Source organism: Sapajus apella, unplaced genomic scaffold (assembly GCF_009761245.1).
Source record: "Sapajus apella isolate SASKATOON/1434 unplaced genomic scaffold, GSC_monkey_1.0 scaffold14, whole genome shotgun sequence".
Taxonomy (NCBI): Eukaryota; Metazoa; Chordata; class Mammalia; order Primates; family Cebidae; genus Sapajus; species Sapajus apella.
In genome coordinates, this window is record NW_022436954.1 from 12950253 (window position 1) to 12964100 (window position 13848).

General features: G+C 41.5%; 1 protein-coding gene across 1 annotated transcript; it reads left to right on the forward strand.

The window, feature by feature from the left end:
- Positions 1-1961: 1961 nt before the first annotated feature.
- On the forward strand, positions 1962-2921 carry LOC116554405 (olfactory receptor 1020-like). Its single transcript, XM_032282381.1, has one exon. It carries the CDS (start codon positions 1962-1964, stop codon positions 2919-2921), a length of 960 nt encoding a protein of 319 aa, XP_032138272.1.
- Positions 2922-13848: the final 10927 nt, after the last annotated feature.

The window sequence follows — 13848 nt, forward strand, 5'->3', positions numbered from 1 at the left end:
CACGTACCACCATGCCCAGCTAATTTTTGTATTTTTAGTAGATACAGTTTTCACTATGTTGGCCAGGCTTGTCTCCAGCTCCTGACCTCAAGTCACCCATCTGCTTTGGCCTCTCAAATTGCTGGATTACAGGCATGAGCCACCACACCTGGCCGAGAAATACATGCTTCTAACCCACGCTGAATCTTTTTTTTTTTTTTGAGACGAAGTCTTACTCTGTCGCCAGGCTGGAGTGCAGTGGCACAATCTCGGCTCACTCCAACCTCCAGCTCCCTGGTTCAAGCGATTCTCCTGCATCAGCCTACCGAGTAGCTGGAATTATAAGCACATGCCACCAGCCCAGCTAATTTTTGTATTTGTAGTAGAGATGGAGTTTCACCATGTTGGCCAGGATGGTCTTGATCTCCTGACATTGTGATCAGCCTGCCTCAGCCTCCCAAAGTGTTGGGATTACAGGCATGAGATGAGCCACCGTGCCCAGCCCCCATGCTGAATCTCATGAGAAGGCATTTCACCAGCATATGCAAACTTCCAGAATACCACACCAAGATATAATTTGATAACTAAGTATTGAAAAAGTAAATAGAGATACTGCTTCGTCCAGAGCTTAGTAGCTAGGCTTGTCCTCTCCTTTCAAATCAGAGGCTTCTGCTGAAGACATGCCCCGTCAGACCCTCAGTCAAGCCAAGAAGCATCCGAGTTTGATATCCTGCTTCATATTTATTGGAGCTGGGAGTACTGGAGCAGCATGTCATGTCTTGTGTCTGGCATTTTTCAATCCAGATGTTAGCTGGGCCAGATCCAGACCCTGGAACAAACTGAGTCCCAGTGACCAATACTCAGTGAATGCGAATTACAGCAAACTGAAGAAAGAAGGCTCTAGCAGGGCAGTGCTGAGAGGAAAAATGGTTTTGGGGCCCCCACACAAAGTCCCTACCAGGGCACAGCCCAGTGGAGCTGCAGGAACAGAGCCACTGCCCTCCAGATTCCAGGGTGAGCCACTAGCAGCTTGCAACCCCAGCATGAAAAAGCCACTCTAACCCATGAGAACAGCCATGTGGGCCACACCCGGCAGCTTCTAAAGGCCTTGGGAACCCACCCCTTTCACCAGTGTGTCCAGGATACAGGACAGGGAGTCAAGGATTATTGTGGGGCTTTAAGATTATGTCTGCCTTGCTGGGTTTTGGACTTGTGTGAGACCTGTTGCCCCTTTCTTTTGACCAATTTCTCCCTTTTGGAATTAAATGTTTACCCAGTGCCTATAGCACTAATGTATCTTCTAAGTAAGTAACTTGTTTTTTTTAATTTTCCAGGCTCATAGGTGGAAGGAACTTGCCTTGACTCTCAGATGAGACTTTGGACTTTGGACTTTTCAGCTAATGCAGGTATAAGTTAAGACTTTGGAAGACTATAGGGAAGGCATGATTGTGTTTTGCAATGGGAGAAGAACATGAGATTTTAGGGTCCAGGGGAAGATTGCTATAGTTTAGATGTTTGTCCCCTCCAAATCTCCCCAGTGTTGGAGGTGGGGCCTGGTAGGATATTTGGGTCATGGGGGAAGATCCCTCGTGAATGTCTTAGTGCCCTCTCCATGGTAAGGGGTGAGTTCTTGCTCTGTTAGTTCATGCAAGAGCTGGTTGTTTAAAGGAGGCTGGCATCTCCTGCCCTCTCTTTTGCTCCCTTTCTCTTCTCACCATGTGACATGGCTGCCTCCCCTTCACCTTCCACCATGAGTAAAACCCTCCAGAGTTCCTGACCAGAACAGATGCTGGTACTATGCTTGCACAACCTACAGAATCAGGAGCTGAATAAATTTTTCTTTATAAATTACCCAGTTTCAGGTATTCCTTAATAGCAACACAAAACAGACTAAAACTGTGTTCTTTCTCATTTTACCTTGCACAGAAGTGGACATGCTCAAGTAATACTGTTTGAATGATTGTCAATTGTTACCTCTGCAGATGACACCTGGAGAACTAGCCCTTGCCAGTGGCAACCACACCCCTGTCACCAAGTTCATCTTGCAGGGATTCTCCAATTATCCAGACCTCCAGGAGCTTCTCTTCGGAGCCATCCTGCTCATCTATGCCATAACAGTGGTGGGCAACTTGGGAATGATGGCACTCATCTTCACAGACGCCAATCTCCAAAGCCCAATGTATTTCTTCCTCAGTGTCCTCTCTTTTCTTGATATTTGTTACTCTTCCGTGGTCACACCCAAGCTCTTGGTCAACTTCCTGGTCTCTGACAAGTCCATCTCTTTTGAGGGCTGTGTGGTCCAGCTCACCTTCTTTGTAGTGCATGTGACAGCTGAGAGCTTCCTGCTGGCCTCCATGGCCTATGACCGCTTCATGGCCATCTGCCAACCCCTCCATTATGGTTCTATCATGACCAGGGGGACCTGTCTGCAGCTGGTAGCTGCTTCCTATGCATTTGGTGGAGCCAACTCTGCTATCCAGACTGGAAATGTCTTTGCTCTGCCTTTCTGTGGGCCCAACCAGCTAACACACTACTACTGTGACATACCACCCCTTCTTCACCTGGCTTGTGCCAACACAGACACAGCAAGAGTGGTCCTCTATATCTTTTCTGCTCTAGTCACCCTTCTGCCTGCTGCAGTCATTCTCACCTCCTACTGCTTGGTCTTGGTGGCCATTGGGAGGATGCGCTCAGTAGCGGGAAGAGAGAAGGCCCTCTCCACTTGTGCCTCCCACTTTCTGGCCATTGCTATTTTCTACGGCACTGTGGTTTTCACCTACGTCCAGCCCCATGGATCTACCAGCAATACCAATGGCCAAGTAGTGTCTGTCTTCTACACCATCATAATTCCCATGCTCAATCCCTTCATCTATAGCCTCCGCAACAAGGAGGTGAAGGGTGCCCTGCAGAGGAAGCTTCAGGTCAACATCTTTCCTGGCTGAGCCCTGCACGGTGATTTGTTGGAATGAGACAGGTGTAGCATCTTCCAAATCGCACTATGAATTAACCTGACCAAGAGCAGCCCTCCTCTTGGTTAGGTTAATTCTTTTGGGGAAGATAGAAAAAGTAAAGGAGAAACAGCAAATATGTCTTCTACAGAGTGGTTACAGTTTATAAAGCATCTTCTTACCCATTATCATATTAAATTCTTACCACCATATCGTGAGGCAGCCTTTATTACAATGATCCTATTTTACAAATGAAAGACACGTGCATGGCTCAGAAAAAGATAAATGAATTACCTAAAGTCATGCCATAAGTGAGAAGGTTCATTTACACCACAGCCATAGGTTGAGTCTTTATTGGTGGCTTATTGTAACTTCTAGGAAATGTCAGACAAGGTACAACACTGTCATCTCTGTTTTGCCCCTGATTTAGTGAACTGGGAGTGGGCAACAAGTGACTTGGTTCTTTTTTCCTGTTCTAAAAAGAGAGATAACCAGGATAGAGATGTCCTTATTTCTTATGACAACCACATTTTGCTGAACCGTTCCATTACAACCTCAGGATCCAGAGAGATCCTTCCTTGTACGTCCATATCTTAGCCAGATGTGTGTACGTGTGTCTCCTAGTTCTCAAGGGTTTGGTAGCGGGGGGACGTGTATGATGATTAGGCAGTTCCATCATTACATTAGATACCGTGCTTTGGGAAACTGATTTTTTAAATGTTTATGTTTGACCTGACTATCTTTAGGTGTACATGTCATATGATGAGCATATGTGTTTTATAGAATCACACAAATGATGAAGCTGAACTTAAAGACCTAATTCAGGGTTGAGCACTGGATTAGAAAGCATACTCTTAAACCAATGCAAAGTCCTAATCTGAATGGAGTTGGTTTCAGCCTGAGATTTTTGGATTATTAAAAAGCTTTTTATTCAGATATACCTTAAGACAATTATTGTAAATACAGAAAATCTTACTGTACGAATAGGTCTATCATAGCATCATATGTGAAAACGAAAAATTGGAAACCATCTAAAAGAGAAAAAGAGAAAAAGAATTAAATAACTTATTCCCTAGATGAATTATGACACCAACCATTACAAATTATGCTTGTGAAGACTATGTAATAACAGAAAATAGGAGGCCAGAACATCTGGAGTGTAGTCGCAATCATCTAACAGAAACAAGAAGCCTAAAAAACGCACAAAAATGTAAATTATAGTTTTAGAGGAGGAAAAAGGTTTTACTATTTTTCTCAAAAGTTTTCCAAAACTTTCTTAATAAGCTTTTTTTTTTTTTTTTTTTTTGAGAAGCCGTGACAGTTTTACTCTTTTTGCCCAGGCTGGAATGCAAGGGTGTGATCTCAGCTTACTGCAACATTTGCCTCCTGGGTTCAAGTGATTCTCCTGCCTCAGCCTCCCTAATAGCTAGGATTACAGGTGCATGCCACCACACATGGCTAATTTTGTATTTTTAGTAGAGACAGGATTTCACTATGTTGGCCAGGCTGGTCTTGAACTCCTCACCTCAGGTGATATGCCTGCCTCAGCCTCCCAAAGTGCTGGGATTACAGGAGTGAGCCACCACACCCAAACTAATGAGCATGTTTAATTTTGATACTTTATTCTTGTTACTAGTGATGAATCCATACAGCAAATTCAATCCTTGCCTCCTTGGAGGAAAGAATTCTGCTGAGGGGCAGAAGTAGGTTTAAGGAAGAGGGAGAGACTGAGACAAGTTTTAGAGCAGGAGTGAAAGTTTATGAAAAACTTTTAGAGCAGGAATGAAAGGAAGTAAACTTCAAAGAGGGCCAAGTGAGCAACTTGAGAGATCCAGGTGCCTTGATCAACTCTTGACTTGGGGTTTTATACATTGCCATGGTTCTGGGTCTTCTTTTCTCGTCCCTTGCTTCTTCCCATGGGGTGGGTTGTGCCCATGCAAAGTGGCCTGCCGGCACTTGGGAGGGGCCACATGCACAGTGTGTTTACGAAAGTCGTAGCCATGCTAACTTGAGGCATTTTTCCCTTACCCATTGAGGTTTCCTAGAAGACTATACACCAGTTAAACTTTACCATTTTGCCTTTTAGCGTGCATGCTTGAGCACACTCACCCCACTCCTGAGATTTTATTGAGAAGCCTCTGATTACCAGCTTCAGGTTATGTTTGTTTGTGTGTTTGTTTGGTTTTTGAGATGGAGTCTCACTCTGTCACCCAGGCTGGAGTGCAGCGGCATGATCTTGGCTCACTGCAACCTCCACCTCCTGGGTTCATTCGATTCTCTTGCCTCAGCCTCCTGAGTAGCTGGGATTACAAGTGCATGCCACCACATCCAGCTAATTTTTGTATTTTTAGTAGAATTGGTATTTCGCCATGTTGGTTGGGCTGGTCTCAGACTCCTGACCTCAAGTGATCCATCCACCTCAGCCTCCCAAAATGTTGGGACTACAGTTGTGAACCACTGCACCCGGCCCTGGTATTTTCCATCTATTGGAAGACTGTCTCTCCCTGGCACTGATTGTGACCAGTTATTACTTTAGAGAGACAGTTTAACAACCACCTGACCATCACTTGATGATTGCCTGACATTCCTGGAGGGGGGAAAACTGTCCTGCCCCGAACGTGTCTCCCTAACTACCTACTCTAACATTCTAAAAATGAACAATTTAAAAATCCTTTCCACGAAGCTGAGTGTGAAAATTTCTCACTTTTGTCTTCTTTCATTCAGCAAATCTTTACTAAATTCCTCCTATGCTCCACCTACTTTTAACTTATAAACTAAATGTGTAGTACATTCGGTTGAAGTCAGGACTAGAACCTTATGGTAAAGGGATTTAGTAAAAATTAATTCATTCATCTGGGAAAATATTTACATGGCAATTAGATATAACACTATGTGGTAGGCCCTAGCTGGACAGTCAGAAATCTATTCGGCATTTGCTTATGCCAAAGTTACAAGCAAACCCCAAATGTCAGTGACTTCATACCACACAGATTTAACCGATGCTAAATTTGAGACACATCAGGTGACTCTCGGGGAAATGTATCCATCAAGTGACTCCATATCTGAGCCCCTCTCACCTTGCAATCCTGCCATCTCACCCTTTGCCCTCCAAGATCTTAATGGTGGGGGAAATGGTCAAGGTCATACAGCATTTTTAAGGACATGGCCTGAGGTTGGCTCACATCACTTTGACTCATGCACCACTGGCCTGAAACCAGTCTTATGGCTATGATATACAGCAAAGGAGGCTGGGAAACATAGTCCTTTTTTCACCCAGAGAGAGGAAAATGAAATGAGATTTGGTAAACAGATAGATTCATGTGTCGCTGGCCAGCTGGACATTTGATTAGACCATCATCTGTAAGAAGTACTAAAACATCACTGGCTAAGTTTAACCCCTTACTGTATCACCCAAGAAGTGGTACACAAAAACACATACTCTCATAAAGAAAGAAGTCACTACAAAACAAAAACGCATTGGAAAACATGAAAATCATATAAAAATACAAAAGTTGAATTTGCATTTTATGTGGCTCAACTCTACAATTTTAACTAAGACTATCAGTTGCTATCCACCTCAACTATATCAATATTAAATAAATACTTATAGACTTTCAATCTGAGAGTGATCAATTATCATCCTGCCCCATCCACTGTTGTATCTTCTATGTCTAGAACAATGCCTAGCACATGGCAGGCACTCAACAAACATCTGTGCAATAAATGAGTGAATGGGTATCCACATGCTTGTTTTCCTTGGACGAGCAGCACTGTCATCACCTGGGAACTTTCAAATGTAGAATCTGGAGCCCCACTCTTGACCTGCTGAATAAAAATTTGCATTTTGGTCAGGTCCAGTGGCTCGTGCCTATTATCCCAGCACTTTGGGATGCCAAGGTGGGCAGATCATCAGAGTTCAAGAGTTCGAGACCAGCCTGTCCAACATGATGAAAGCCTGTCTCTACTAAAAATACAAAAAAAGAACAAATTATCCGGGCATGCTGGCAAGTGCCTGTAATCTCAGCTACTCGGGAGTCTGAGGCAGGAGAATCACTTGACCATGGGAAGCAGAGGTTGCAGTGAGCCAAGATTTCACCACTGCACTCCAGCATGGATGACAGAGTGAGACTCTGTCTCAAGAAAAAAAGAAAAGAACCTGCATTTTAACATGATCCCCATATGATTCACATGATTCACATGCATGTGAAAGTTTTAGAAGCTCTGAACCATATGATTCAATCCAGCCCCAAATTCAAGAGTGAACAAAGTATACATTCTCCTCCCAGAGCTCACAGTTTAGGCAAGGAGGGTGTTCTTAGCAGAAGGAAAAGCATAGCAAAGACCAAGAAGTGAGAAAATAACAATGCGTCCTCTTCCCTGATCCTCTTTCACCATTGCATGTGATCTACATTAAAATGAGCATTAGGAGGAGAATCAGCATTAACAGTCATCATGTTACCTAATGTGGGAAGCGGGATGATAGAAAGGAATAGGACACTATGCGGATAGTGACGTATCCCCAGCAGAACTGGCCAAAGTGGTATCTAAAAGTAAACTGAGTAATTTTGATAGTGGCGAAGGAGTTAAGCAGTTCATATGAGTTCTCACAGCTAGTAAAGATGTGAAGGACCTGGTTAGCTAATAAACATGAAAAATCTCATTTTTTGAAAATAACAATTGAAAATCTCAAGATACACTTTCTTGTTGTTGGTAAGCAATGTGGTTTGTTTTTGTCTAATTCTTTGACGGATAACAATTGTACATATTAATGAGGGCATGTGGTGCTATTTTGATTCACATAATGTATAGTGATCAGATCAGGGTAATTAGCTTATCCATCATCTCATTTATCATTTCTTTGTGTTGAGAATGTTCAATATCCTCCTTCTAGCTATATGAAACTATATATTGCTGTTAACTATAGTCATCCTACAGTGGTAAAGAGCACTGGTATGTAGTTCTCCTATCTAGCTGTAATTTTGTAGCCTTTAATGAATCTCTCCCTAACCCTCCCTTCCCCCTACCTGTCCCAGCCTCTATTATCTCCTGTTCTACTTTTTACTCCTATGAAGTCTACTTTTTTTAGCTTCCACATATGAGTGAGAACATATGGTGTGTAATTATCTGTGCCTGGCTTCTTTCACTTAACATAAAGTCCTCTAGTTCCAACCATGTTGCCATGAATAAGAGGATTTCATTCATTTTTATGGCTGAATAGTATTCCATTGTGTACATATACTAATTTTCTTTATCCATTCACTTGTTCTAGAATACCCAGGGTAATTCCATGCCAAGATGCACTTTTATACCTACCTAATCTGCAAAAACATCTGACCATCCCAGTGTTAGTGGATGTGGAATGGGGGGTGAGTGTGAATTGGAATGACCACTTTCAACAACAATTTGGCATCAAAATTAAAGTTGAAGATATATATACACTATGATCCTGCAGCTCTATTAGTAGGCATATAATCTAAAGAAATTCTGGCACATTTGCACTGTAAAACATGGACCAGAAATTTGTCCTAGCAAAAAACTGAAAGCAACACAAATGTTCATCAACAATAGAAATTCGTGCATACAATAGGGCCTATTCATGGCCAGGCATTGTGGCTTATGCCCCAGCAGTTTGGGAGGCCGAGGCGGGTCGATCGCCTAAGGTCAGAAATTTGAGACCAGCCTGGTCAACCTAGCAAAACCCCTTCTCTACTAAAAATACAAAAAGTAGCTGGGCGCGGTGGCAGGCGCCTGTAAACTCAGCTACTAGGCAGGTGCTGAGGCAGAAGAATTGCTCGAGCCCAGGAGGCAGAGGTTGCAGTGAGCCAAGATCCCACCACTACACTCTAGCCTGGGCAACAGCACAAAACTACATCTCAAAAAAAAAAAAAAAAAATAGGGCCTAGTCATACAACAGAAACTAAAGATCGGCAAAAACAAATAAACTACAGGTTTCTGCATCAACATGAATGTGGCTCTAAAACATAAGGTTGGATAAAATAAGTCACAGAGAATGCACATGTACTTGTTCATTTATATAAAATTTTATAATAGGCAAAACTAAACAGTTATGTTTAAAACTGTATTTACAGATAACTATTTAAAATAAAACAAGTAATAATTGACAGAAAATTTAGGCTAGTGTCTACCTCTTACAGAGAGAAAAGGGACAGAATTAGGAGATGTACACAGGAGCCGTCTCAGATCATGCTACTCCACACGTGATCCTCAGCCCACTGGTTCTGTTTCACTTGGGAGCCTGTTAGAAATACAGAATCTCAGGCTCTTTCACACACCTACTGAATCAGAATCCACACTTTAAAATGATCCCCAGATGACTCATAAGGTATTAACGATATTTGTGGCGGGACACGGTGGCTCACATGGCTTACACCTCTAATCCCAGCACTTTGGGAGGCCGAGGCAGGTGGATTACTTGAGATCAAGAGTTCAAGACCAGGCTGGCCAACATGGTGAAACCCCATCTCTACTAAAAATACAAAGAATTAGCCAGGCATGGTAGCATGCACCTGTAATCTCAGCTACTTGGAAGGCTTAGGCAGGAGGATCGCTTGATTCTGCACTTCAGCCTGGGCAACAGAGCGAGACTCCATCTCAAAAAAAAAAAAAAAAGACATTTGTAAACTTATATTTCTAAGGTGGATGGCACAAAAATAGGTGTTTATTTTAGCAATATTCTTTAAATGCTACAGGTTTTAATACACTTTTGCATGTATCATATATTTTATAATTTAATAATATTTTGGAACCAGGCACGGTGGCTGTAATCCCAACACTTTGGAAGTCCAAGGCAAATAGACTGCTTGAGCCCAGGAGTTCAAGACCAACCTGGGCAACATGGTGAAACCCCATCTCTATTATAAAATGTTTAAAAAAGAAAAGAAAAAAAATTTTTGAAATATATAGTTTTAATTACGTTTTATTTTAAAATGTATATAAAGACAGAAACAAAAATGAAGACCACAAAGATGACAAAGAACTGAAACCAACCCCAGATATTTAGACTAAAAATCCAGGGCTGTTTTCACCATAGTGATATAATAAGGCCCACTATCTTTTTTTTCTTTCTTTTTTACATCTGTTGGTCTGCATCAGTAAACAGAGCTTCAGTTAGTTTTGTGAAATGCAACATTTAACCCCTTGTTTTGTGGGAAAAAGAAACTTCAATGACTTGGAGTTAAGAATATGGATAGTGACTCACAGACACTCATTCTCAGACTGCAAAGGGGCTGGGGAGGGAGAGCGGGGTGTGGGGAGATTGGGAGGGGTAATATTGGGAGAAATACCTAATGTAGGTGACGGGGGGATGGAGGCAGCAAACCACCATGGCATGTGTATACATATGTAACAATCCTGCAACATCTGCACGTGTACCCCAGAAATTAAAGTATGAATAAAATATATTTTTTTAAAAAAGTCCCTCAACCTCCTTCCGGCTGACAAGCATATAGTACCATGTGGCAAAGGTACAGCAAAGGTGGGCTTGAGACCCAGGCTCCATCTTTCTTCTCGGTAGCAAAGGAATAAGGCCCGCTATCTGAGTCTTTGCCCCAGTACAGTAACAGTAAGTGAACTGACTCCAATGAATTTACCCATTTCTTTCTTTCTTTTTTTTTTTTTTTTTGAGACGGAGTTTCACTCTTGTCTCCCAGGCTGGAGTGCAATGGTGCAATATTGGCTGCCTGCAACCTCCACCTCCTGGGTTCAAGCAATTCAGCTAATTTTCATATTTTTTTTAGTAGAGACGGGGTTTCACCATGTTGGCCAGGCTGGTTTTGAATCCTGATCTCAGGTGATCCACTGACCTTGACCTCCCAAAGTGCTGGGATTATAGGTGTGAGCCACCACACCTGGCTGAATTTATCTGTTTCTAATGGTCATGCTGCAACTGAATGGACAAAAAGCCCATGATAAAAATCAGTAAACTACTAGAGGCTTCAGTGGTTTGATAATTTTCAATTCTATATTCTGGAATGGGGGATGGGTAAGAAAGCTGTTTTCCTGTTCAGACAGTCCCTGCCTTTAATAATACACAATGTTTTCCTGGAAAATGTTGTGGAAAGCGGAATGCCTGAGATTTGAACTTTATACTTAAATGTTTTATTTGGTGGGGTAAGGAGAAGGAAGGGAGGAAAGGAAGGAAATCAATCCAGAAAGCTAGAAAAAAATTATGAAGCCTCAAACCTGATATAAATGCTTAACTTGATTTTACATCTGAATGTTATACACTGTATGCAGATATTTAAACTATTAAAAACAGATTACATTTTAAATATTGGCAATCAAATTTAATTTTTTGGTGTAACCTTGCAACTCAAAATCCTTGTTCATTGAGTTTACTTGAAATGATAGTTGGTATATTCCTTCTCTCAGCATTCATAAAGTACCAAGGAATAAGAGGCTGGGACAGAGAGATACCTGCACATTGGCATTCACTGTAACATCTTTATTCCTATTTGGTTTCCAGTTGCCAAACCATGAAGATCATGTTTATGACTCCATGTCCCAAAAGGAAAGCCTCTCCAGGCTCTCAGCTACTCCTTTTTCCCTCTCAGGGGCCAGTGGACACATTCATTCATTCTCCCATGCCACTCTGGGTCCATGGGAATATTGTCTCAGACCCTCTCTCTGCCTGGCCCTGCCATACAAACATTTCTCTCAATGTCTACACTTCAAAAGGTGCAGAAGCTCTAGCAGTTTGGGCCACTGGATTCCTCCCCCAAAATTCACCAGACTCAAAGCTCACTTCTCCTCTGATTGTCTTCACTTTACAAGTCTAAGGAATTTTTTTCTAGTCTTTAAGAGAAAAGCAGGCACTGAAAAAACTGGCTCTGACTGATCACATATTCTTATATGTCTGTGGCTAAGGCCTGAGTTTATTCTCTGGGTTATTTTCTGAATTTATTCTCGGGATGGTTCTAGCATTTGAAGTTTAAAAGCTTTTTAACCACAAAGGTTTTATCTCTGCCTTGAGTTTCCAAAACATATTTTAAACCCCAAAAGCCAAGGATTGACTTCTTTGGTATCTGCACTACGCTGCAACAACCCTATCCTGACCTAGCCAAGAGGTCAAGTTTGAACTGGGAAGGACCTCCAGGTTAAAAAATATATATTATCTGGAAAAAAAACTGATACATCAAAATAATATTCTGCTACATGTAATTGTAAAAATCCACACATTGGTTCCAACACTGAACCTTATTTTTAGCCACAAGCTTTGCCAATGTATTTATAACATTTTGTACATGTCTTTTAAGTTTGATTGTTTTCTTTTAAAATTGAACACAGTTGTCAGATCTGCTTAAATTCGATCAGCATCAAAATTTACTGTTTTGGGCCTACTAAATAATAGCTTCCTTTGATGCAATTGAAAAATCATTAACGTCAGCACTTTATTTTTCCATTTTCCACTACACTTTTATAAATAAGGGCAAATATGCAACAAAATGTTCAAGTTACCGCACAGACATTGCCATATTTAGATGGCAACACTGCTAAAATGAAACTATTGGCTGGCAGACGGCAGTAACATAATGTAACTTGAAATAGTTATTTGTCTACTAAAATAAGAAAGTCAAAATTTGGTATAGAAAAGAAGCTTAGAAGTGTTTATGTATATATGGAAATGACAGTCATATAAAAGATAATGACTACCTGCATTTTGACTAATTTTTGTTCATCTTGACTTATCTCCATATCTCATAAATATAAACAATTATAAAAACATTTATTTGTAACAGCTTTATTTAGATACAATTCACATACCATAAAATTCACTCATGTAAAGTACATAATTGAGAGGCCAAGGCCTGTGGATCACCTGAGGTCAGGAGTTTGAGACCAGCCTGGCCAACATGGTGAAACCCTGTCTCTATTTAAAATACAAAAATTAGCTGGACATGGTGGTGGGCACCTGTAATCCCAGCTACTCAGGAGGCTGAGGCATGACAATCACTTGAACCCGGGAGGCAGAGGTTACAGTGAACTGAGATCACACCACTGCACTCCAGCCTGGGCACAAGAGCAAAACTCTGTCTCAAAAAATATATAAAAATAAAAATAAAGTATACAGTTTAATGATTTTTAGTGTATTTACAGAGCTGTGCAACCATCACCACAATCAATTTTAGAAAATTTTCTTTTTTCTTTAATTTATTATACTTTAAGTTCTGGGGTACATGTGCAGATCATGCAGGTTTGTTACATAGGTATACATGTGCCATGGTAATGGTTTGCTGCATTCTTCACCCATCATCTACATTAGGTTTTTCTCCCAATGCTATCCCTCCCCAATCCCCCCACCCCCTGCTATTCCTCTCCTAGCCCCCATCCCCCAGGCCCCAGTGTGTGATGTTCCCCTCCCTGTGTCCATGTGTTCTCATTGTTCAACACCCACTTATGAGTGAGAATATTCAGTGTTTGGTTTTCTGTTCTTGTGTCAGTTTGCTGAGAATGATGGTTTCCCGATTCATCCATGTCCCTGCAAAGTACATGAACTCATCGTTTTTTATGGCTGCATAGTAACCCATGGTGTATATGTGCCACATTTTCTTTATCCAGTCCATCATTGATGGTCATTTGAGTTGGTTCCAAGTCTTTGCTATTGTGAACAGTGCCGCAATAAACATAAGTGTGCATGCGTCTTTATAATAGAATGATTTATAATACTTTGGGTATTTACCCAGTAATGGGAGTGCTGGGTCAAATGGTATTTCTATTTCTAGATCCTTGATGAATCGCCACACTATCTTCCACAATGGTTGAATTAATTTACACTCCCACCAACGGTGTAAAAGCATTCCTATTTCTGCACATCCGCTCCAGCATCTGTTGTCTCCTGATTTTTTAATGATCACCATTCTAACTGGCATGGGGTGGTATCTCAATGTGGTTTTGATTTGCA

Excerpts from the sequence above, each read along its gene's own strand:
- LOC116554405 (XM_032282381.1), top strand. The coding sequence starts at position 1,962 with ATGACACCTGGAGAACTAGCCCTTGCCAGTGGCAACCACACCCCTGTC.